The sequence below is a fragment of the Apiospora kogelbergensis genome (genome assembly GCF_038363985.1).
Source record: "Apiospora kogelbergensis strain CBS 113332 chromosome Unknown utg000001l_segment0_segment0, whole genome shotgun sequence".
Classification (NCBI taxonomy): Eukaryota; Fungi; Ascomycota; class Sordariomycetes; order Amphisphaeriales; family Apiosporaceae; genus Apiospora; species Apiospora kogelbergensis.
This window is the reverse complement of record NW_027117418.1, coordinates 2,589,063-2,612,869: the sequence shown is the minus strand read 5'-3', so window position 1 is coordinate 2,612,869 and position 23,807 is coordinate 2,589,063. Positions and strand designations below refer to the sequence as shown.

Genomic DNA, 23,807 nt, shown 5'->3' with positions numbered 1-23,807 from the left:
AAGTTGTCGGATCATGGCGAGGACGTCGGGTCCTCCCGTAGGGTTGCTCGGGTTGCCCTGTCGAGGGGTTCCGCCGTTGGTTGGGACCTGGGATGCCATGATGTTCCTGTGGGATATTGCTCAGGGGTCCAGGTAGTGACTCGCAAGAACAAGAGTGATCAAAATGTAACGAACGGCTATCGGGTGTCCAAAGAAACCTAGTAGGCGTACTGGGGTTTATGTTGGCTTAGACGAGAGAGTACTTGAACGTGCAGAAGACTCCGTCTTCTGATACAATGGGCAATATCCCTTAACTGATCGTAGAACTTTGACTGAGGGTGCAATAGGTCGTTAAGGCAATGTGCCTCACCAATGGGTAAGATTGATGCTTAGATTGATCACTGAAGTAGAGAGTGTCTATATGAAATACATAGGAAACGTTCGTGGTTATATATCCAATCTCTCCTTCACTGATTCTCCTTGGATCACGCTGTCGGTTGGTGATCCTGTCCGCTGGCTCACTTGGATCACCGTGATCCCGTCGCTCCAGACTCGCTGGGAGCGTCGTGATCCGGTCGCTCCTCATCACGTGACTTGGGTGCACTGTCCATTGCGTGCTAGCCTTCCGGTGCTGTCTCCGTTCGTACTACCCCCTGGGTACTGTCTAGCCGTGCCGTCGCTTCGGGCATTGGTCGTCGTGCTGGTGGTTGTTTCGGGACGATGGCTTCTCGGCGGGTCTTGTCATTGTAAGCGCTGTCCCGTGGGGTACGTACCCGGGTTATCGTAGTTCCGTGCCGGATGACGGGTACTGGCCGCAGGGTTGGGTCGGGTCGTAACAACGCCGTCCAACCCTTAATAGACGACGAAGTACTTTACTTTTATTAAAAGTAAGATCTCTAATTATTAAAGAAACTCTTTAACGCTAATTTTAAATATTATAAACTAGATAGCGAAGGGTATAAACTGAATAGCTTATAAAATAACTATTATACGTAAACAGGTCCGTACCCTTTAAGATATTAATTTAACCCTTTTAAAGCGCTGGAGGGTTAAAAAAGCGCAAGTCCAGCTTAGAGGAGCCCTTATTATTAAGGAATTTTAATATTTACAGGACGAGAAGGTAAAAGGGAAGCGTCCAGCGCCCGATAAAGGTGAAAATAGGGGTTCGTCGAAGCGGCGCGTAACGGGCGGTAAATGCTGCGGTACTTGCGGTAAGACTAATTATAATACGCGAACTTATAAAAAGGATATAGAATCGAGTAACGAATCGGATAGTGAGTAATTTTAATTAATTTAAAGCGTTATAATTAAATTAACTTATATAAAAGTGTTAAGAAGTAGAAAGAGTGACCGGCGAAGTGATATGACCGACTCAATGGTAAACCACGTTATATATATATATATACATACACACACACACACGGACAATATTATTATAGATCGTTCAAGACGTCATTGACGATATCCGATGGGTCCCTCGGGTTTTCCAAGCATCCCGTAGACGCCGCGTCCAGTCCAGGTCCAGCCAGGAGCAAACTATACATACTAATACGGCTGCCCACCTTGTCTGGAACGAGTACGAGCTTAGCTGACATAATCCGATGTTAGAATTCCGGAAAGGGGGCAACCGACCGGATCGGCCCTGAACCCGGAGGTTGCGATGATCCTGTAGTGCAAATCCAACTGCTCATAGTTCCATGTATTCTAGAACGCAGCAAGCTCGTGGTAAGAACAATCTAGGCAAAGTAGGTTACATGGTACACTTTTAGACATTCAGGTACCCAGCCATGGTGTAGGGCGCCATTTCGGCCCATCGGCGGTCGGCGTTTTGGCGGAAAGTCCCCGCGACAGGGAACATGCGACCGATGCTTATTATTATTATTATTATTATTAGCTTGAGCTTCTGCTAGAGCTTCCTCAAAAAACATCGACCATATTTACGTAGCGCATTGTTGCGCAAGCCCTTCTTTCCTGTCGTACGGCTTTCCTTCCCCCTGCATACGTTTGTTTGATCTTGCGAGAGCGAGCGCTACTGTCAACGCGTAATCAGCTTGTCGCAATGGCGGAGCCCAGGGAAGAAGAGGACTCTAAGTCCAACAAGCGTACTCACTCTGAAGCCGCTGATGATGGTGAGTAGTATGCGTACACGCCTTCCAACACACCCTCCGTCCTCGACAGCTAATCGGTGGTAGACAGCTCTTCGGACGATGACATGGGGCCACAGCTACCGTCGGCCGCCCCCAAGAAGAAACGAAGAGTCCTGCCCTACGAGAAGCTGTACATCTCAGCTCTGCCCAAGTCGAATCGATACTCCAAGTCGCTCATGCACAAGGAGCACCTGTCCTTTGTCACCGTCACTCCTTTAACAGACTTTCTGATCACGAGTTCCGTCGATGGCGTTGTCAAATTCTGGAAGAAGGTTGCCGACGACATCGAGTTCGTCAAGGAGTTCAAGGCGCATCAGGGCGAGATCAAGTCGGTTTCAGTTAGCCAGGATGGACGAAGCTTTGCTACGACAGGGGCAGACAAGACGGTCAAGATCTTCGATGTCATTACGTTCGATCTGCTAGCTATGTTAACCCTCGACTATACCCCGAGGTGCATATGCTGGGTTCACAAGCGCGGTGCTTCCATTCCCTTGCTAGCGGTAGCCGACGACACAACGCCTCTAATCAACATTTACGATGGTCGGGGAGAGAACCAAACACCTGTGCACACGATCAAGGGTCTTCACCGAAGTGTTGTCACCATGATGGCTTTTAACGATGCCTATGATTGTGTGGTGTCCGCCGACGATAATGGGATGCTCGAGTATTGGAGCCCCAATTCAAATTACGAGAAGCCCGAGAACGTGTTCCAGTACAAAAGTTCTACCAACCTATTCGATTTCAAGAAGGCGAAGTCAACCCCGACGTCTCTAACGATATCTCCAACGGGCCAACAATTTGTCACATTCTCCATGCCCGACCGCAAGATTCGTATCTTCGAGTTTGCAAGCGCGAAGCTGTACAGGACCTACGACGAATCAATGCAAGTCATTGAAGAAATGCAACAGGCTGGGACCGCCACGCAGAAACTTGACGACGTTGAGTTCGGAAGGCGACTCGCCGCGGAGCGCGAGATTGAATCGCCGTCATTGAGGAACAAGGCGAATGTAATATTTGATGAGTCTGGCCATTTCATCCTTTACGGTTCGATACTGGGTGTCAAGGTCATCAATACCTTCACAAACCAGGTCGTCAAAGTTTATGGAAAGGAGGAGAATATGCGCCCGGTGAATTTGGCCATCTACCAGGGGCAACCGCAGAGAAAAGGCGTCACGACAGTAGCGATGGCAGCATCCAATAACCCTCTCCTCCAGGAATCAGAAACGCGCGACCCCATACTGGTCGCCACGGCGGTCGGCAAGGTGCGATTCTTTATGTTCACAAACCAGGCGGAAATTTCCAAGTCGGCACGAGACGTCCAAAACGAGAAGCCGACGATGTTGGGTGCAAAGAAGGCGGCGCAGACGAAACAGGCCGAGACGGGCACTGCCGCTATTTTGCACACAACATGTGGCGATATACACATTCGATTGTTCCCCGATGCGGCGCCCAAGGCCGTGGAGAACTTTGTAACCCATGCGAAGCGCGGGTATTACAACAACACAATCTTCCATCGAGTGATACGGAAGTTCATGATCCAGTGTGGCGATCCGCTAGGAGATGGGACGGGAGGCGAGAGCATATGGGGCAAGGAATTCGAGGACGAGTTCAGCACGCTCAAGCACGACAAGCCTTACACGGTTAGCATGGCGAACGCAGGACCCAACACCAATGGCAGTCAATTCTTCATTACCACGGAAAAGACGGTAAGTACAGGGGGTGGGAGGGAGGCCGACGCCCATGACAGACTACGTGCACTCGCTAACTTTTAATGCGCAGCCATGGCTTGATAACAAGCACACTATCTTTGGTCGGGCGATCCAAGGACTCGACGTGGTTCATAAGATAGAAAACGCGCGGACGTACAAGGAGAAGCCGGAAGAGGACATCAAGATATTGAACATTGATATAGTATGAGACGCGAGGCAACGGGACGGGGACAATTGAATAGAGTTTCTGGGTGACCTCATCATGGCGTTGGTTGAAGACGGGCCAAGGCCATTGTTGCGCTGTACGGCTCCGAGTCCGGGGAGGCCTGCCAGCCTGTCAGCCTGCTGGCAAATGGCAGGCGTACCTACACCATTAGTTTTTGCGGTCGGGGTTCGTGATTTGGTGACACCAGGAAGGCTGCATCAGTACTTCCTCTAGTGCTGTTGTGCTATCAAGCGCCGCGAGTCATGCCCCACGTGTATCTGAAGCGGCAATCCGAAACCACGGCTAGTGGACGGCCTTATCTGTCTCTGGGGAAGCATGACCATTCAGACAAAGACAAGTAGGGAACTGTTTAATGAATGCTTTATTGGACAACCATCGTGGCCTTTTCCATCGTCGGCCACCTCCTCTTTGAAGACAATCGCTTCCAAGCCCGCGGGGAGACGAGGTATTGGCACGAAAGACGCCCCGGAATCGCCAGGCGCCGGATTGTTGCAGACGTCAGCTTGGGTGCAATAAGCTGGAGCATGCCTCGATTCTAATCCCGGGACCAGTCTGCCGGACCCCGTTGCCGGCCCATCATGCCACGACCCAAGAAACCTGGGGCGCCCGAGCCGAAAAGAAGGAGCCGTAATGGGTGCTGGTCAGATGATGCCCTTGGCCCATCGTTAAAAATCTGGGGTTGACGCGACTAACCAAGCTCTCTTTTCAAGGCCCTGCAAAAACAGAAAGATCAAATGCGGGGAGGAACACCCGAGCTGCCTGAAGTGAGTAGTATCCCAGAAGCAAGACTCCTCCCACCGCCAAACCCGGAGTGGCCGGGCTAACGCAAAACCCAGCTGCCAACGAGCCGGTGAGCATTGCGATTATAGCATTAGGTTGAACTGGGATGGCCGTCGCGGAAAGCGGCCCGAGCCCGAGCCTGTCGAGCCTGGCTCGGCAACCACCGCGTCCTCCTCCTCTTCCGCCATCCCCGCCAAGGGCTTCAAGTTGGTGCACCAGTTTCCGGCCACAGCGCCAAGTACTGGGCGGAAGATCGAGCCATTGGGGGGGCCAGTGGCCGCCACCTCGGGGCCTCCTCCAGGGGTGGTGGTGAAGGGGAAAACCACCACCTCGGCCCCGACCGGGGAAGCCACCGCGACAGCACCGCAGAGCCCGCCCGAAGACCACCGCCGCAGCCCAAACAAACGGATCAAGCTCGACAGCAAGGCAGCCGCCGAAGCTTCTGCTGACCAAGGGCCGCTCTTTTCTCCCACCTCTGCAAAAGACGCGGTGCCGCCGGCGTTCAAATGGGCCTTGCCCATCGTCCCTTCTGCTACGTCACCTGGGACACCCACCACGGCGTCGACGTACAGCGACGACGACACAAGTCAGGCTCAACGTTCGGATCGGCTGTCGGCGACATCGCCTGACATCAGAAGGATGTCAGTCCATTCGCTGTTGTCTGGCCCTCCGGGCCTGCAGGGCTCCCAGGATGACTATGCTAGCCCCTCAAGTATCCAATCTTCTAACACTCACACGTCGCAGTCGAGCCAATCTAAGTACTACGGCATCGACCGGGGGCTTCCTGACCTCGACGTCGGCAAGAACGATGACAGCAACGCCATCAGCTCCGGGGAGTCTCCCTTCAGCCAGCGCGACCAGATGGACACTCCGAACTTCGGAGACTTCGATACGGACCAACTCTTCGCGGCTGAGTTTGGATTCGGCGTCGATATGGATGATGCGACAGAAAAGATGGGAGGTTATTACGACAAACCTGTCTCGATCTACATACCTCCTCAACTGGAACCACTGCCACCCAAGTAAAGAGGACTCTTCCTCCCTTGCCCGTAGGCCCATCCATGCATGCATGCTGACAGCTTAACAGGCTTCTCAATAATCCGATGAATCTTCTGGTATGTAACAGGCTCTGTATTATCATTAAGCACTTAGTCTAACAGTCCTGCAGTACTTCGTAAGCCTCTTAATGACGCCTATACTCGGGTTTTGGACGTGAATTGATCGATTATGTTTAGCACCACTTCATCAACAATACTGCAAGAGGTATGAGAAGCTGTTTTTTAATGATGCACACACACAGGCGATATGCCATAGGGGCCTCCGCTAACATCACCAAGTACTTGTACCGTATGATGACCCTCAAGCCAATCCGTTCCGAAACACTTTGCCTCTGATGGCCGTGAGGAACGATGACCTCCTCGCGCTGGTACTTGCATACTCAGGTATAAACGATCCATAACCCGTACATTGACTTCTCACTCATCACGAAATTAGCCTCCCACAGGGCACGCGTTCTGAAACACCCTGAGCCAGAGCTTCGCATAGCGACATGGGTAACTGACATATTCCCTACTCTACGACAAGCTCTATCAGACCCGCGGAAGAACTTCTCAGATGCCAACCTCGCAAGCGCAATCATGTTGGCGTCGCTGGAGATTGTATCACCCAAGATTTTTGGCTACAGTATACCGTGGCAGAAGCATCTAAGTCTGGCGCGAGAGCTGATTACAGCTCGCCCCGGCGGCCTGCATTACCAAGGCAACTTCCGACAAGACAATGTCTGCTCGTTTCTCTGGAGCTGGGCCGCCTACCTCGACGTCATAGGGAGTCTTAGCGGAGGCCCCAAAGACTCTTCGACAGCCTGGATGTTTGATTATGAGATAGAAGATAGGAGCGATGGCTATGATGAGATCGACTGCATCATGGGCTTCACGACTCGTTGCGTCTACTTACTGGCCAAGATCGCCGACTTGGCCCGAAAATGCGATGCCGAGCGACTCACACTACAACACCAGCATCCTGCCACAACAAGATGGAAACCAGACGCCGAGACGTTGGCACTTGGCCTCAAGCTCGAAGCCGACATCAAGGAAAGCATGATCCAGCCCCCGCGGCCCTGCAAGCATATCCACACCAAAGGAAACTTGGAGAAATGGGGCCGGGTCGGCCTCGCCGCCACCAACAAGGCCTTCCACTGGGCCGGGCTGATCCACATCTACCGGCGCATCTTGGGCCGGCCCTCTGAGGATACGGATGTACAGACGGCGGTGAAGAAGATCATCGACTGCTTCGATAACATACGGCGCCACGGGACGTCGGAGCAGAGTATGCTGTTCCCCACGTTCACGGCGGGCTGCGACGCGCTGGAACCGTCCCAACGCGATTTCATACTCGAGCGCTTTGAGACCGGCGAGGCTCATGGAATGACACAGGTAAGAGGGGTTGTTGATGATAAGCACCCCCTAACCTCACTCTTTGACTAACCAGGGTTTTTGTTATTTGTAGGTTCGCAAGGCGCGAAGGTTGATGCTGAAGGTTTGGGAAACAGGTCAACCTTGGGAGACGTTATTGAGCACGGAGTTCATCGGATGATGGTTTGAGCATATACTTGGTCGGTGGCTATTTGTCTTCTTCTTGGTTTGGTCCTTTGTGCCTTGCTTTTTCTTCGGCGCTTTTCGCTTTCCCTGGGCGGTCGAGAGTTTTGGACCGTGGGTTGGTTCGGTCGGGAAATGGGCGAGGGCGGCAGTTATCGTAGCCAGCCCCCTTGGAGTTCGGTAGAGCATGCCAATGGGCTCGTCGGGACGGACTTCTGCTTCTTCCTCCGTCCTCGAGTGAGTGGCTAAGAAGGCTTCTCAGAATGTTTAGAAATAAAATGGGTTTTGCAGCGGGAGAAAACTGGATGATTGGATGAGTCTTGTGAGGCTGACTTACTCCGTGTGGCAGAGAAATGTTATGAGATGCAGTGGGTGATGACAGCACTGACAGTTACGTAGACAGGTTCCCGTGTACGCCGTTTACTTCATTGGCTCAGGCATTGACGAAGATGCCAACTGGTGTCATGAGACTCGTCGTTAGGAAAGGTATGAGGCTAGGCCAGACCACGCCAAGATCTACAAGTGGCCTCCAATAGATGGGCGTGGCTGGAGAAGAAAAAGCCGGCAAGTATTTGGGACCTTTCTTTACACCATTGGGATGGACCACTCTCTACGTATATCGTACTTGAGACATAGGGACCGATAGAGAGAGGATCTGTACCAAAAGAGGCGGCAGACCAGCGCAACTATCAACGACTTATAGGAACCATCATATTGACACTAACAATGTCAACTAATCATTCCATGCTTCGTCTCGATATCGAAGGTGGCCATCTCATCTCCTTGGGCAATTCCAACAATAACCAGGACCTATGACAGACACTCTGCATCACTATCCTAGAAGGCCACGTGGCTGTCTGTTCCCCGTTAAGACCCGACTGATGTCTTGCTGGGCTCGGTGTAAGATAGTGATACCCAATGCAAATGATGATAGTTTCTAGGAAGTTGGCCAGGGGGTATTCCTAGTCAACTAACATGTTGGTACAAGATAGCCATGGCCGTCGAACGGCCATCTGTTTCCTGTGGCGCCGAATCATCTTCACATCGCTCACATGACCAGAAACTTGTGAATTGCCAGCACTTGAGAGTTATGCATGGGTTATTGGTCATTGGCGGGGATCTTTGGGACGGGGACGGGCGGTCTGTCCGAAGATGAGCTGTCGTAATTCCCGCCCAGTCGTCACGAACCACTGGCCTGAGCTCCGAGACATTTTCGGGCAATACGCATTAACAGACAAGGGTGCAGAAATTCAGGGAGGGACTGTTTGGTTTCTTTTTCTGGTACGATGGTTCCTGACAGTCTGCGCCAGATCCAAAGGGCATGCGTACGATACCTTCCACGACCGAAAGCAGACAGCGATGATGGCAATAGTAGTAGAGAAGGGCGGGCCGGAGTTCGGGAATTCCCCGTACATATGCGGCGCTCATGCCGCAAGTGACTGCGTCCGTGACAGGTCAACATTCCTCAGCAGCCAGCAACGACGCAACGACGCGAGCTACATACCATCTGCACTTGGGTTGCCAGGAGCAGTGGTGTTTTGTGCCCACGAAGTGCCACCCGCCATTCCATGAAGGAGCAGCTCCGGCAAAGGAGATGACGGTCTCTGACCAGGAGAGAAGGACGAAGAAGCCTCCATCTTGTGTGCGACTGACGTCCAAACAGCCAGCCCAGCAATCGACGCTAATGCAAGCACCCGCGTGTTCATGCAATACGGCGGTGACAAACAGGGTCGGGGACAGATGAAGATCAGGGTCAGGATTGGGCAGGACCGGGGACAGGGATGGACACACGAAAGAGTGCATCTGATCTGATGCGGCCAAGGATCCGCGATATAGCAGATATCGATTGGCACTTCTGCACGCCGGCCTGCCATGCCAGGCGAAAGGTAATAGCGCGTTACATGCTCCCTTGCCCCACGGGCTGTTGCCGCCTCTCTTTTTCAGCTGGTCGACCCCCTCCGAGGAAGCCCTGATATATTCTTCAACGAAGCCAGGAATGCGGGACGTGTCAGCCCAGGCACGCCACGCGACCGCACAGCACGTTTCCGGATTTGCCAGCAACAGCATTCCACAGCAACCCGGCCCAACAACCTGCCCGCAATTGCACATGATCCTCTGGAAACGCCACGACAGGAATCCCCATGGCGGCAACAAGCAACAGCACTTGCGTCGCAACGAACACCAATCGGCCTCCGGCTTGCCTGGACTTCCACCATGACCCGTGTTAGCGAGTGCACATGGGCCGCCCCAAACAGTGATCCAATGGAAAGCCTCGCTCTGCTTAGAAGGAGGAGTAGGCCTCAAGTGGTGGATGTCGTGTGTCTGCGTCTGGGGAGAATGATGACTGTCTTAGCCAGAGCCTCGTCGGCCAGAGATGTAGGAGGAGGAGGAGGAAGACGGCCAAAGTCCCAATTCTTTCTTCGCCTCTGGAATCGAGTCCCCTTGCAAGCAGACAGCCCAGCAGCCCAGTATACTCCCTCCCGTTTCCCGAGCAGGGCCTCGGAATGTACCGAGGACCCCCAGGTTTCGGAAATAGAAACGCCCCTGCCCGAAGACGGGCTCTACACAGGTTGGATTGGACCCTCAGAGTTGATTCTGTCTTGGAACTGGCGGCCGGGGCGCGGTCCTGGTTTCTGCGTTCGCTCCCATTCTGCTTGGCCGTCTCTTCTCTCTCCTCTTCTTCCCCCTTCCCCCATCCGTCCTCGGTCTTTCTTTGATCTTTCCGAAAGCGGTAATGTACGCCTCCCCTGCAATGCCCACAAAGCCGTTCGTTCATACTGGCAAATGGTCCATACAAAGTCACGGCGTCCCAAGAAAAGACCATGTACCATTTCCTTTCTTCCGATGCTGTTGGTCGCTTCTCCAAAGAGCTTGTTACGCCCCGGGAACAACAGACTGGACATAGCAGAACAAGGCAAACAAAGCCGGCCCTCAAGTCCGTCGCTCCTGTTTCCTTTGGCTGGCTTCTTTTGTAGCGCCGACACCTTGGCCCCCAAAGACCTTGTTACCATCGGGATTCTCTATATCGAACCGACAGAATAACCAACATAAAAGTCAACATCTCTTTCGATCGGCCCTCGGCGTCTCTTTCAAATCAAAGACAGCATAGCATCCCTTTAAGCCGATCGTAGCAGCAGCAGCTTTTACTCATCGGTACATTGCTTGACGTATACCCAGTAGCCAACATCACTAGTCCCACGCGCCTGCTGCTCAACCCATTGAAGCAGTAGACTGTCCAAGGAAGGGAAAAGGCCAAGAGCAAAAGGGGCACAAAGAAAACAGGAAGAGGCTTGTGCAGCGCACAGGTACAGCAAGGCTGCATCTACCTGTCTCCATCTGATACGGGGTGTTAGTGACATTCGCCCAGGGGCGTGTACATTCTCAGCTCTCCAGCATCATATCTGCCGCTTGCTGCTGTATCCCCCCCCCAATATCTGACTACCTGCATCTTGCTGGCGCAGACCAGACGGCCAGGAGGTGGATATATTCCCACTGCACACAAACTTCTCCAGGAGGAAAAAGGGACCGGAGACGCGTCTCAGCATCGCGTCATTGACTACCGGGCAGAGGGTGGTCTGTCGCCACAGGTTCGTGCTTCTCATATTGCTTGACATCTCATTCTTCCTGGGCTTCTTGTTGTATGCACACACCCCCCATCGTATCCTTCCCCAGCACCCTCCACTTCAGCCTAGCAACAGAAAGCAGTACAAGACAACCCTACGTCTTGTGTTTCTGATAGGTCTTTCCACTAATCCCACCGCCTCTACCACTCAATCCCGTATCTGCGTAGCATTCACGTAGAATACACATACACACACACACACACACACACCTACACCTACATACACGTACATGACGCTGCAGGTGCCTGGCGCATATCTGTAGTACAAGCGTTATCACCTCTACCCTCCCCCAATCTGCAGTCATCTGGATATAACACTCGGAGTACATAACAACTGACAACGGTTTCTGAAACTTCAAGCCTATCCAGACAACTTATTCTCACACCCTTGTCTCTCCCGAGCAGGAGACCTGGTAGAAGCGCGGACTTGCCTCATTTCTGTCATATTGTCGACGCTTTCCAGAACAGTCACCACCCCCCATTGCTCAACTACCCGGGCTTAGACTCTTCCCCACCCCTTGCACGGCAACTCCGTGGCATTCGGTACACAGACACACCGCTATCGCAACAGCGAAGTTGCGGACCGGGGCCTTGGTTCAGATAAGACATCAGCCGGGCTCACAGTTCATAGTCTCTAATCAGAGACACGCAACGCTCGGAGAGAGGAAGACGTGGAAGTCTTGGCCCGTCACGACTCTCCCACCCGACCGGCAGCCCTGGCTACCTGGACCCCTATCTAGGCTGTGATCACCCATCACACCGTCAAGGGCCAGTCTATTCGAGCCAGTGTCGTAACGGCGAGTCTCCATTGACCATCTGGCCGTGTTGCCAGTTGATCTACCAGCATTCCGAAAGTCCACTCATAATACCCCCTCCACACATTTAATAACTAATCCCCTATCTTTGTGCCCTGCTTCCTCGGAAACATTATCACTTCCAGGAAACAGGCACTGTCTCGAAGAGGCTTAATACTATTCATCGAAGGAGATATGTCGAACGCAAGACCAGCCTCCCCTGCGCCTTCGCAACACCCAGATGGGGGCGCAGACTTCTCCAGCGGGTTTCAACATCTTGTCAGCTACAACCAGTCCGCGCCTGCAGTCGGCGTGCCGTATCCTCCTCGTCACCAAACACAGAGCCCGTATAATAACCATGGCATGCACATGTACCCGAGCCCCTATGAGGGAACACCGAGTCATGGAGGCACACCGGGTTACTATCATGACGACAGTTTCGATTCGCAGTACCCGGACCCGGACCCTGGATCTGTAAGTCTCGACTATCAGATGCTTGACCTGTCGCGGTTGCGACTGAAGCCGTATGTCAGGGCTAGAGGCATGACTAATACTTGGAAACAGGTCACTCCGCACTCGGGCTTCCACTCGCCGCCCATGCCCCCCTCCAAGCGCTATGCCCTGCGAAACTCGACGATGGCGTCGAACGATCCAGACCCGTTGCGCAGCGTCCAGTCCGGTGGCGTTACCAAGCCGAAGCCGAAGCCGAAGCCCAAAGCGAAGGGGAAGAAGAAGCCGGCAAGCGACTCGGACCCCAAGTTCAACTTCGACGAGCCCCTGTCGGTCATGTGCAAGAGGGTGACGGACGTGCAGGATGCTGACATCGAGGCGTGGGTGAACCGGTCGATCGAGGAGCGGCGGCACGAGGTGGACGTGGACAAGAACCATAAGATCAAACGGCCGATGAACGCCTTCATGCTCTACCGCAAGCACCACCAGAACCGGGTGAAGCTGCGATTCTCGCACGAGAACCACCAGATTGTCTCGGCCGTGTGCGGGCAAGGGTGGGCGCAGGAGCCGAAAGAGGTCATCGAGCAGTACAACGAGTGGGCGCGGATAGAACGCGATAACCACGCCCGTGCCTTTCCCGACTACAAATTCACCCCGTCCAAGTCCAAAAAGCCCGTCAAGAAGCCCGGGGGTTACGACAGCGACGAGGACTGGGAGGTGCCCGAGCCCAAGGAGGTCTTCGGCGGTCTGCCCCCTGGGGCCTCACGCATGCCGAACACGCGAGGACGCAGCGCCGATCACCCGGACGCTGACTACCACCCCGGCGGCCGCCCCATCTATTCGGCATACCACCAACCTCACGGCGGGTCGCACGCGCGCAGCCTCTCGCACTACAGCTACCAGAACCCCAACAAGCCGCTACCATCCGGCTACAACACGAGTCTGCCGCAGCATGAGTACTACGCGCAAAGCGTGCAGACAGTCGGCCCCCCCTCACCACTACAGCCACCAGCAGAATATGCCACACCCTGGCTACCACCACGAGAATGTGTACATGATCAAGACGGCCCAGCCGGCGCCCGTCATGCACCACCACCACTCCGGCACGCCGAGCCACCACCCCTATTCGACACATGGTACGCCCGTGCCCCTAGCCGACTCGCCCTACGACTACCCGCCCTCCGCCACCATGTCCCCTCACCCATCCTCCCTGCCGCCGGCGGATCACCACCAGCAACACCACCACGAGTTCTCGTCCGGTACGCCACATCCGTCGTCGATGCACGGTGGTTATGGCCCGCCCCTGACACCGGCGGCAACGACTTCTACAACGAGCTCAACGCCCACGACGACATCTTCAACCTAGGCGCAAATTCGCACTACATGGGCGACATGGGTACGCCCGTGAACGGAGCACCCGGCGACTTTGACGATAACGGCCCCCACCATTCCCAGTTCGTGGACCCGAGCGCGTTCGACCCGGCGCTGGGCATGACGGCACCGTCGCACCTGTCCGGGCTGGGGGATCTCGAGGCGCTGGACCCGTCGCTCCAGGACCCCATCGACTGGAGGACGCAAGAGCTGGAGCCCGTGCCGGACGAGAGGGCGATGAACGAGTTGCTCGAGGGAACGACGAGTAGTCCGACTGATACCATAGCAGTAGCAGCACCTGGTGGTACGGGCTCCGAATCTGGCGGTGGTTGATACTCGTTTGTGGAGATGGTGGCATCGTGGGGTTGGGAGTATTTTTCAACTATTGTATCTATTAGTCACTTTGTTTCCTTTACATGACGATGTATCTTTTTGGATGACACGGAACCTGGATAGGGGGTTTTCTGGTGCATTTGGTCCGGTCATAGGACTGTTGCACGCACGTATGCGTTTCTGCATGATACGGACCACAGAGGGGGAGTTCGGGGGACCATAGAAGGAGAACGGGGTCAGATTTATGCTTGAAGGCATGAATGAAGTAGAAAGAAAGAGACAAGAATTTGCATTCTTGTCGGTTAGAAAGATGATATCCAATGAGCCACATATGTATTAAACTTGAAGAAATCTCTTTTCTCATCGCCTTTTACTCTTGACGATCCGGGTCGTTCAGGCAATGATTGATGTTAAATATGCTGTACTCGTTATAGTGAGTAGCCATGGTTCATTTTTCCGACCTGTCTGGGTATGCTCATTCTTGAGCTGAGCGCCCTTTACAACAGCCCCCCCCAGATCAAAAAGGGGGAGGATCAGAATGCCTATAACAAAGAACATTGACAGGTCAAGAAGTAACACCCGACTGCCTTTGTGAGTAGTAACATCAGCCGAGTGTCTCGACAACGACAACGGGGGGCATTCGGGGAAAAACTTGGTATAATCTTCCACCTCGACGTACCTTCTTTATGCTGTGGCCTCAGATTCCCGTGACCCCCCTTTCGTTCACTCCGGTTCATTCATCCATCAACCCAGGAGAGTGGTTATCTCATACTACTTCGAGACCACACAGACACCACAATGACCGCTGTATCATAATCCTAATCATTATTTTGACCTGTCAACTGGCCATTCGCAAAGTTCAGGGTTCCGTGGCCGCCATGTGTTTCATAAAACCTTTTCATTCGTAAACTAAACCAATCTTCGCTGCGTTACGCTATAATTCGTCCCTGAGTCGTTCGGGCTCTTGGGGTATCACACCCTCCGCATCCTCCATCTCTACTTCTATCTCAAGGGCGTCTCCATTTCGGTTGGGGCCCTCATCGACCTCAAGGATGCGTTTGTTTGGGTTAGGTATCTCATCGTCGTCTCGTTCGCTCAGTAACGTCTCGTCCTTAGACTCATCGATAATTCGTCCAACTTGTTCAACCATATCAATCATAGACTCTGGATCGATGGGCTTGGGTGACTCCCGGGGTTGATCATGATCCACCACCATCGTAGGCACGTCTTTGTTATTCATCTCAGCCGACGGAACGCCGGGCTGAACGCTAGGAGAGCCCGACGTATCCTTGTCTGCACCACGGTGTCCAACTGAGTTCGACACCATGACTCCGCCCCTGAACAGGGTCCTGATAGGCAGCCAAATCAACCACCACATTGGGCCATATAGAAAGCGCCGGTACACGAGCCAGCAAAGCGTCCCCGCGAGGAGGTAGAAGGCTGTCTCCAGATACCACGTGTCGCTTTTCTGGCTCTTTAGTAAAGTCCCCAGTAGATCGCGCGAGCGGGTGAGCACGCTATCCAAACTTGAGTAGGAGTCGGACAGCTGCGCCAGTGCAGCCGTTGATTCCTTTAACGTCGTGTGCGCAAAATCGCTCCGCGACAGCTCGGCGGCCATCATGTCGTGGGTCCTTCGTAGTGCTAGCGTGACATCGTTGGAAGCCGAGACCGTCTGTTCCTCCTTGGTCATGTCGGACCGCTTGTTTTTCCTCCGCCGCACGGGTGCTGCTTGCTGTTGGTGTTCGGACGCCGGGGACGATGCGCCGGATCGCGACCTCGGCGAGGCGGCCAACGTCGCCAACAGAAGCTTTCGTTCCTGCCGCTGAGCGGCCTCCCGGTTGCGCTTGGCGGCCATCTGGGCTTTGCGGAAGGAAGCCCGGCAGCTACTCAGCTCCCCCGCAGTCGTTCCGCCCCGTCCGTCAACCTGGCCTTGTCGTGCTGCTTCGGGGGCCGGTGGGTGATGATGTCCTCCTCGAGCAGCTCTAGGTCTTCGTTCTGCTCGCGTATGATCTGGATAATCTCGGTGCTCAGCTCCGCGCTGACGTCGTCTTCATCGCCGGCGGCCAAGGGGACCGAGCCCGGCTGGAAGTCGAACTTGGCGAGGCGCTCGATGAGCTCGCGCAGCTGGGACATGGCATCTTGCAGAGATGTGAGTCGGTCGTGCAGCTCTGCGAACCGCTGTTCTCGATTGTCGGTCGACATGGTGGTCGATTCCTATTTTGTCGAGTTACAAACGTCCTTTCTGGGGATAGGTGTTGTGCTCGAAAGGCAAAATAAAATACCCGTCTCGAAATTGTCGTAGCTGAGGAGGACACCTCGACTTACAAGTCAAATGCAGGGTGCACACTCGGTGACGTTGGCTGGGTTTGGAAACAAGTACACAGCCACACCTAGAGCAAGCCCCAGCCACACAGCCCGGCGCCAATTGACCGCGACGGCTTTCCTTCCACCTTACCCGTCGTCTAAGTACTGGGATTGATGAAGCAGCAAGCAACCTTAGCGAAAATCGCAAGAGCTCAAGTGCTCCCTCTACACGTCGCCGACAGAGTCCAACTCTGCGCAATCGGGTTTCAAGTGAGTATCCCCCTCCGGGTCGCAGTCGCCTGCGGGATTCAGTAGTGCTTGTCAGGTTTCCTAACTCCAGCCCATCGGTAGTCGCAATCATGATCACGAGGTTCATCACCGAGGTGAACACCAAGTTCAACCCGTTCTCGGCAGCCGCCCGATCCACGCGACTATTCCTGTCGTCTCTGCCGGCGAATGCACGGAACCAGGGCATGAAGATCGACACCAAGCTTTTACCGCGCACCTCGGCTGACCCTGCGGTGCTTCTGGTCAAGTTCAGTACGTTCGACCCTCGAAGCTGAAGGGGGAGGAATACTACGAATACAAGACTAACAGGTCGATCATTACAGAGGATGGCAAGGAGATGAACCTGGATGGCGCAAAGCTGGGCATCAAGGGAATCATTGAGGAGGTAGATCGTCACTCCCGATTCCTCCAAAAACAGGCCGACTTGAACGACGGTTAAAGGGCCGACCGTCGGACTGGAAGAAGCATCGAAGCATTGGCAGGGCATTTGGGTTATTTCCAGCAGAAACTTCCCAACTGTACAAATACTGCTGTGTCTTTTCTATAAGATGCGGTGTATAAGAGAAGACTTGCAGCTTGTATATGTATATTATGCACAAACCCAGCGGGGGATTATGAGCTATGGCGGCGATTCCTGCAGCTATAGGTCGGCCTTGAGTCTTCAAGCTATGATACCCTTCTCAGATTATCTCAATTCGGATCCGATAGACTCTTGACGCCTATCAAACCCAATGTCAGGCCGAGGTCGACCAGTAATGAAGCCAATACGTGCATGGCGTCTTCGTCAATCCCAAAGTCCAGTTCATTCGTGACAAGCCGGTCTACCAAGACGGGGTTTTCACCTGTGCTGAGCGCCAGCACGATCCTGGATACCCTTACAGAACAACGGAGCCGCCCCATTGCTTCTTCGATCGATGCCGAGTCCCAAGGGATTCGGGAGGAGTGCCAGGCAACCCCGGGGTTCATGCAAGGCCCCGAATCCTCGTATAACTCCAAGGCTGGCGCCGTGTCGACGAGGAGCACGTCGTAGTAGGTAGAAATTGGATAAACTGCATCAACATAATATAATATAATGGAACATATTATCAATAAGAGGTGCATGTATGTATTGTATTATCCACAGGCTAATTGAGACCCAGCTGTTGTCAGCTATTGAGAATCGCTGCAGGGAATGCCCCACCATCTACGACCCCGCCAATCTACAATTTCGGCCGGCGCGTATGCTGGTTGCGAAGACGCGACTCTAGTATATATCCTTCTATCCTTCTATTGCACTACCTCTACGACCTGGTGTTCTTTTCAAGGTGCCTACGTGATTGTTGTTGCAATTGAGCTTCCTGCACCGTCTTCACCGCCAAATCCGCCTTCCCCAAGAGCCCAGATCACCTTTTTACCATGGATATCGACGACATCCTCCGCGAGGTCGACCCCTCCTCGTCCGGGCTCCCTGCCGAGACTCGCGACCTCCAGTCCCTGACCCGGGTCTGGGTGGCGGAGCGGTCGACGCCCGAGCTGCTGTCGTGGCCGACGGACGGGCTGGTGGAGCGGGTGAACGGACGGATCGCGTCCCAGATCGAACGGGTCGAGGCGCTGACGGGTGACATGGACCCGCGCAGCAACTTCGCCCTCATCGTCATCCAGACGGAACTAGAGCGCTACAAGTTCCTCGTGCGCAGCTACCTGCGCGCCCGCCTCGCCAAGGTCGACCGCCACGCCCTGCACTACCTGTCGACCCCGGACCTGCGCGCCCGCCTGTCCGGCACGGAGCTCGCTTACGCCACGCGCCACCAGGCCCTGCTGCACAACCACTACCTCGCCTCCTTCCTGGGCTCCTTCGGTCCGACCCTCCAGAACCTCAACGACACGTCGGGCAACATCACCATGATCGACACGCCCGACCTCGAGAACGCCGTCTTCATCCGGCTGCTGCGCGACGCGCGGGTCCAGGGCAAGGGCGTTGACGCCGACGGCGACGTGGAAGGCAGGACGGGCGACATCATCATTCTCAGGTGGTCTGATGCGAAGCCCTTGGTCGACACTGAGACCGCCGAACTCGTGTGAGCTCTGGGAGGGTTTGCCAAGATTTACATCAATGTCCTCGCTATGCTGAAAGGGGACATTCGCAAGAACAAGCTTCTACAAATCGCAGTGCCGCTACTGGCATCCTCACCAACCATTCCGTGGAATGCCTTTAAGTTGGCAGAATCCCAGAATGCCGCGCCCTTCCAATTGGGATCGACTAGGTATGTTATCCTATTCATGATTTCGGGAAAGCCACGTCTAACGGATAATAGTCGCAGCAGGTTGAAGTCCTCTGCAGCCGCACTTGCATGCTCTACAAACACCTGGAAAGTACCAGGAATGCGGCCCAACGCTTTCGTCATCAGCTATTGTGATCGTGAGTCGTAGGCATCCTCTGTGCGGGGGCGATATACTATCCCCGGCAAGGGTCTGGTCTACAAACAAGTTTAATAAAACCGCAAGGCCGAGAGTAGCGAGACTGTTTGCGCGTTTCGGTTACCCCTATTCTATGTTGGTACCGGACTCGGGCCTAAACCCTTTTCCCTTGCTTTAGAAGGTCTGAGACCTTCGGCGGCAAGACAAGAGCACTTCTATCGTTGCGACGATGGAAGTCCACCAAAGAGATGGCTGTCTTCTCCGGTAGGTCTTCATGTATGAAGTGGCCGGCCTCTGGGAACACCTGCAAGTTATATTTTCCTGCAACCAGAAAGTCAATAGAGAGTTCGGGGCCACGTCGAGAGACGAGGATAAATATAGTAACAGGGCAGGGTTACTTACCTTGCATCTGGCCAATAGTCAACTCGGTATCTAGTCTGTCAGTCCCTGCGAGTAACAGCAGCTTCCCGCCTCTTGCTTCCAGAAACTTCTTGCTTAAACCTACGAACCAACCTTCCCAAAAGGGCTGGGTTTGCCCAAGATCTGTCCGCCATTTCCAAGGCCGTGAATCGCCTTCGGCAACAGGCTCGTTGTTTAGCAACCCCGGCACACTTGTACGTGCCGCCGTGGAGTTGCGCAAGGTTCGAGACCGTACGTGCCATTCGATACCAGCTTCTAGTGTGGCAAATCCCGTTGGCCTCGTAGATAGGTAAGTCTGCATGCTCTGCAACGCATCCATGGCCGAACCTTCGACCACATCGAGCACGGCGTAGCCCAGCAATGCATTCCCTAGCTGTGCGGACTTGGCGAGCTCCGTGACGACGGCGCCTCCTAGCGAGTGGCCCACTAGGACGATGGGAGGCAGCTCTGCCCATTTCATTTCCGCCTTGGTCATCGTGATGACAGTCAGGAGGTCTGCAGCCAGGGTGCTCAGGTTCAAGTCCAGGCCCTCCCCCTCGGGCGTGACGGTCAAGCCGTGTCCACGGGCGTCGCTGGATAATATGCCAGCGGTGGGGACCCGTTTTCGAATTTCCGACGCGCAGACAGCGAACGATAGGCCGGAGGAGCCAGCTCCATGATGCATGACGAACAGCGGGCCTTTGTCGCCAGGGGAGGTAAGATAGGCATGGAGTGTGAGGCCAGGGGCACTGCCTGGGGGCTGGAGAAACAGTTCCCGCTCAAAGTAAGTAGTCCATGGTATAGGCTGTAGAGTCCGCCCTCGTGGCACGCTGTTTGTCTTTGTTAGCGGTCATTGGCTGGGTATGGGGATCTGGGGGCTCTGTTATCTTATGGGATGAACAGCTCTTACCCTTGGGGCCTCGCAAACAGCTTCTGGCTTGGGGACGGTATGATTGTCCCCGTAGAGGAAGCCGATGAGGCCGAGGAAGAGTCATCGTCGGGATGGGTTTCTGGGAGGTCGGTGATGTAGCTGTCGGCCTCCTCCATCTCCTCCTCGCGCTCATCGAAGGCGTCGGGGGTGATGCCTGCAAGCCGGGACTTGGCCCAGGCTTTCTGCAGATCGCTCATGCCTAGGAGTTATTCTGTCAAATAGGAAGTGGGCGGGAAAGGTGCCTAGCAATCAATGACTACTGCTGCGTAAGGGGTGTGTGTGTGTGTGTTTGTGCAGGTTTCTTAAGGTTTGTCGACTATTGACTATCCCCTGAACTCGCAAGACGGATGCCGGCCAAGGTTAAGAAGTTGGAGTTGGCAGTTAGCAAGGAAAGCGGTAGGTCGTTGTTGTTGCCGCGGCCACGGCCACAACGAGTGGCAGCAGTTATGGCCAATACCGCGCTTCCCGGAAACAGAACAAAGAAAGCCAGGGATTCCGACCGTCGTTACGTGTTACTCGTAGTATATATATATATCTCGGCACTCAATGGCTTGTGCAGACAACTTTTACGACTTGTTGGAAGGGGTGGGTGGTTTTCGCCGGGTAGTGAGATAGACAGACACTCTTAGCGGCGGGGTTGACATCATCTCATCCCACCTGCCCGTTCTCCCCATTCTACCCATTCTCAACCGGTACATCTTGATTCGGGTTCCAAGTGGACAGTTCCATGCGCATCTACGTTTCCTCTCCCGCCGTTTCTCAATTGGTGTATCGAACGAACCAGCTTTGGCCTGTACTGGTCTACAATCTCTTCGACCGAGCTCAATGAACCCGGAACTAGGACGGTAGCCCGTGTTGCTAGACCGATTGAGTAACACTTTGCGTATGTAGCGCAACCTATCAGGTGCAGTATCGACGCTTGGGTCCTCGACTTACCATGGCCAAAGGATAAGAGTTATGCAGTCAAGAGATTGATGCGCCACCAATGCCGGCAAATGTAAACCCGCGCTCCGGGATTCACTTTTAGGTTCTGCCGCAATTGCTTGAGCATTTAAACATCTGGTTAAGCCCAGATAATGTCACGAAGGCTAGTGACTGTCCGGAAAGTCAGCGACACCCAACCCATCAGGGGCGCGGACCGGATCGAGACCGCCGTTGTCGATGGGTGGCAATGCATTGTGAAGAAGGGGGACTTTCACATAGGACAGTTGGGCGTCTTCTTTGAAATCGACAGCTTCCTCCCGGGCGAGGATCCGCGGTGGGCCTTTCTGGAGTCCAACTTCATCAACTGGAACGGCCAGCGCGGGTTCCGGATCAAGTCGCAGAAGATGCGCGGCAGCGTCTCCCAAGGGCTGCTGATCCCGCTCGGAGACTTGCCCGAGGTGACGGGCGTGCTGGAGGAGCTGGAGGGTAAGCACGGCCGAGAGGAGGCCGAGAAGCTCGTCCAGGGATTGTCCTTCGAGGCGGCCTTGAAGGTGCAGAAGTGGGAAGCCATGGACAACAAGACCGGCGGGTGGAATGAGATCTCAAAGGCACTAATGCCGGCCTTCATTCGCAAGACGGATCAGGAGCGATGCCAGAACTTGCCCCATGTCTTCGAGGAGTGGAAGGACGAGACATTCCAGGAAAGCACCAAGATGGACGGCTCGTCTATGACGGTTTACTTCGTGCGGAACGACAGCGACAAAGTCCAGCACCTGCCCGAAGTCGATACTGCAAAACAGCCAACGGTCGTCCAGTCCAACGGCCGCTTTGGCGTCTGCTCCCGCAACGTAGACATCACCGAGGACTACGGGGACAATGGATCGCAGTATTGGAAGGTCGCCAGTAACAACCAACTCGCCGGAAAGCTGTCCAAGCTGAACCGCAGCCTCGCCGTCCAGGGCGAGCTGTGCGGCGCCACGATCCAAGGCAACGTCGAAGGCTTCCCTGTCGGGTTCCACGACTTCTTTGTCTTCGCTGTCTGGGACATTGACGCGCAGAAGTACCTGGCACCCCAGGATACTGAGGCCCTGGCGAAGCAGCTCGGGCTGCGGCATGTGCCCGTGGTCGGCTACTTCCCGCTACGGGAGATTGCGACCAGCGTGCAGGGCTTGCTGCAGCGCGCCGAAGGCGTCGGCTTGAATAAGAGGAAGCGGGAGGGAATCGTGTTGAAACATGTCAGAGGTGACTTTAGTTTCAAGGCCATTTCCAACTCGTATCTATTAAAGCATGGAGAGTAAATAACTTCACACTTAGCTCAACTATACACATCTGTGTACAATACCACCTTCTCCATCACTCGGCATCCTCACCATCCTCGTTATTCTCGTCATCATCTTCAGATTCGTTACCTATTTGATTTAGTGGCCCCTGCCATGGCAGACATTTCGGCGGCTTCTCTCCTGGAATCTGCGGTCCCCAACACATTTCCCAATCCACCCCAGCAAATTCTTGGCTGCAACCCGAGCCGCCCAAGACATGCAGGACCGCACAGTTTGGCGCGTCCCGGTCCACCAGCTCCCCGTCGTTGAAGATGTAGCACTCGTACTCGAACAGCAACTCGACGTTCCTCAGCCTCGTTCCCAGGTGCAGTTCCCAGCTGCCCGTATCCCAGCCGTACGTGGCCTGCCCGCCCAGCAGCAAGTCGTAGAACAGGCCCATGGTAAGTCCCGGGCCCGGAGGGGTGGGCAGCTCGACCTGCAGGTACTTCACCGTGTCGCCGGTCTCTGTCGTGTAGTTCTTGATAACTTCTAGCTGCGTGATGGGGATTTCGCCGGCGAGCAGGGGCAGCCGCCGCCAGCTGGCTTCCGGGCGCAGGTAGACCTCGCGCTCGGTCTCGCTCCGCTGGGCCCAGGGCAGCCGCCGGAACGGGAGAGTGACGTCGCCCTCGAGTGAGAGGTAGTAGTAAATATTCGTCGCATGTTCCTCTCCTGTGAAGGCGTTGCTGGTGTCGAAGAGAGGTGCAAACCGGTGCTGGAGGAGAGGGTTCAAGCTGGGGTTTTCTTGTAGCCGTTGCCGGATGGTACTGCCACTGAATGAGGTGATGGGCTGGCTGACTGATGTGATCATGTCTTGAACAATGTTACGGAATCTCCTGGCAGTCGCTTGACTGAGGAGAAACGTCCGAAAGTCCTCATGGCGAACATATCGTAAGACTTGAATCAGTATCTCGGTTGGAAGATCTTGTAGCTGTGCCATATCAAGCTTGAATCCTCTGCGCAAAAAAAGGGGGTTCATCCTACAACTTGCTTGTCACACGCTCCAGAGGCAGACGGATTGTTAAGTCGGAGAACCCACAATTTATGCCACTCAGTAGCCGAATCTAAGCCCAATAGGGTAATATGATTATATGGAATGCAAGACAGGCAGAGAGCATGGCTAGGAAAGTCACAAAATCATTGGTTATAGCTATACACGAAGACATGGCCCAGATGAAGCAGCGCTCAATTCCGCTGAAATAGTCTTTTAATGTTGCCCCGATGCTATGCGTCACAGGGATGT

The 23,807-nt window shown here is 54.4% G+C and overlaps 10 protein-coding genes across 10 annotated transcripts; 6 read left to right on the top strand and 4 right to left on the bottom strand.

Annotated features, from left to right (window-relative positions):
• Positions 1 to 2,038: 2,038 nt before the first annotated feature.
• PG998_000821 (uncharacterized protein) lies at positions 2,039 to 4,043 on the top strand (the record flags this gene model as incomplete). The annotated part of the gene is made up of 3 exons (XM_066867639.1): positions 2,039 to 2,108; positions 2,172 to 3,832; positions 3,906 to 4,043. The coding sequence occupies 3 exons, from the start codon at positions 2,039 to 2,041 to the stop codon at positions 4,041 to 4,043; spliced, it is 1,869 nt and encodes a 622-aa protein (XP_066736054.1).
• Positions 4,044 to 4,589: 546 nt separating this feature from the next.
• Positions 4,590 to 7,433, top strand: PG998_000820 (uncharacterized protein; the record flags this gene model as incomplete). Its single annotated transcript, XM_066867638.1, has 9 exons — positions 4,590 to 4,701; positions 4,772 to 4,825; positions 4,898 to 5,863; positions 5,929 to 5,956; positions 6,010 to 6,015; positions 6,077 to 6,104; positions 6,179 to 6,283; positions 6,435 to 7,273; positions 7,347 to 7,433. Exons 1-9 carry the CDS (start codon positions 4,640 to 4,642, stop codon positions 7,431 to 7,433), a joined length of 2,175 nt encoding a protein of 724 aa, XP_066736053.1. The 5' UTR covers positions 4,590 to 4,639.
• Positions 7,434 to 8,662: 1,229 nt separating this feature from the next.
• On the bottom strand, positions 8,663 to 9,072 carry PG998_000819 (uncharacterized protein; the record flags this gene model as incomplete). Its single annotated transcript, XM_066867637.1, has 2 exons — positions 8,663 to 8,874; positions 8,940 to 9,072. 2 exons carry the CDS (start codon positions 9,070 to 9,072, stop codon positions 8,663 to 8,665), a joined length of 345 nt encoding a protein of 114 aa, XP_066736052.1.
• A 2,974-nt stretch (positions 9,073 to 12,046) lies between these two features.
• On the top strand, positions 12,047 to 14,005 carry PG998_000818 (uncharacterized protein; the record flags this gene model as incomplete). The annotated part of the gene is made up of 2 exons (XM_066867636.1): positions 12,047 to 12,325; positions 12,416 to 14,005. 2 exons carry the CDS (start codon positions 12,047 to 12,049, stop codon positions 14,003 to 14,005), a joined length of 1,869 nt encoding a protein of 622 aa, XP_066736051.1.
• Positions 14,006 to 14,939: 934 nt separating this feature from the next.
• Positions 14,940 to 16,207, bottom strand: PG998_000817 (uncharacterized protein; the record flags this gene model as incomplete). Its single annotated transcript, XM_066867635.1, has 2 exons — positions 14,940 to 15,888; positions 15,930 to 16,207. 2 exons carry the CDS (start codon positions 16,205 to 16,207, stop codon positions 14,940 to 14,942), a joined length of 1,227 nt encoding a protein of 408 aa, XP_066736050.1.
• Positions 16,208 to 16,668: 461 nt separating this feature from the next.
• On the top strand, positions 16,669 to 17,036 carry PG998_000816 (mitochondrial 54S ribosomal protein mL53; the record flags this gene model as incomplete). Its single annotated transcript, XM_066867634.1, has 2 exons — positions 16,669 to 16,849; positions 16,921 to 17,036. 2 exons carry the CDS (start codon positions 16,669 to 16,671, stop codon positions 17,034 to 17,036), a joined length of 297 nt encoding a protein of 98 aa, XP_066736049.1.
• Positions 17,037 to 17,992: 956 nt separating this feature from the next.
• Positions 17,993 to 18,658, top strand: PG998_000815 (GINS complex- Sld5 component; the record flags this gene model as incomplete). Its single annotated transcript, XM_066867633.1, has 1 exon — positions 17,993 to 18,658. The coding sequence occupies one exon, from the start codon at positions 17,993 to 17,995 to the stop codon at positions 18,656 to 18,658; it is 666 nt and encodes a 221-aa protein (XP_066736048.1).
• A 490-nt stretch (positions 18,659 to 19,148) lies between these two features.
• PG998_000814 (Alpha/Beta hydrolase protein) lies at positions 19,149 to 20,521 on the bottom strand (the record flags this gene model as incomplete). Its single annotated transcript, XM_066867632.1, has 3 exons — positions 19,149 to 19,315; positions 19,397 to 20,223; positions 20,304 to 20,521. The coding sequence occupies 3 exons, from the start codon at positions 20,519 to 20,521 to the stop codon at positions 19,149 to 19,151; spliced, it is 1,212 nt and encodes a 403-aa protein (XP_066736047.1).
• Positions 20,522 to 21,400: 879 nt separating this feature from the next.
• PG998_000813 (DRB0094 family RNA ligase) lies at positions 21,401 to 22,546 on the top strand (the record flags this gene model as incomplete). Its single annotated transcript, XM_066867631.1, has 1 exon — positions 21,401 to 22,546. One exon carries the CDS (start codon positions 21,401 to 21,403, stop codon positions 22,544 to 22,546), a length of 1,146 nt encoding a protein of 381 aa, XP_066736046.1.
• A 55-nt stretch (positions 22,547 to 22,601) lies between these two features.
• Positions 22,602 to 23,543, bottom strand: PG998_000812 (uncharacterized protein; the record flags this gene model as incomplete). Its single annotated transcript, XM_066867630.1, has 1 exon — positions 22,602 to 23,543. One exon carries the CDS (start codon positions 23,541 to 23,543, stop codon positions 22,602 to 22,604), a length of 942 nt encoding a protein of 313 aa, XP_066736045.1.
• Positions 23,544 to 23,807: the final 264 nt, after the last annotated feature.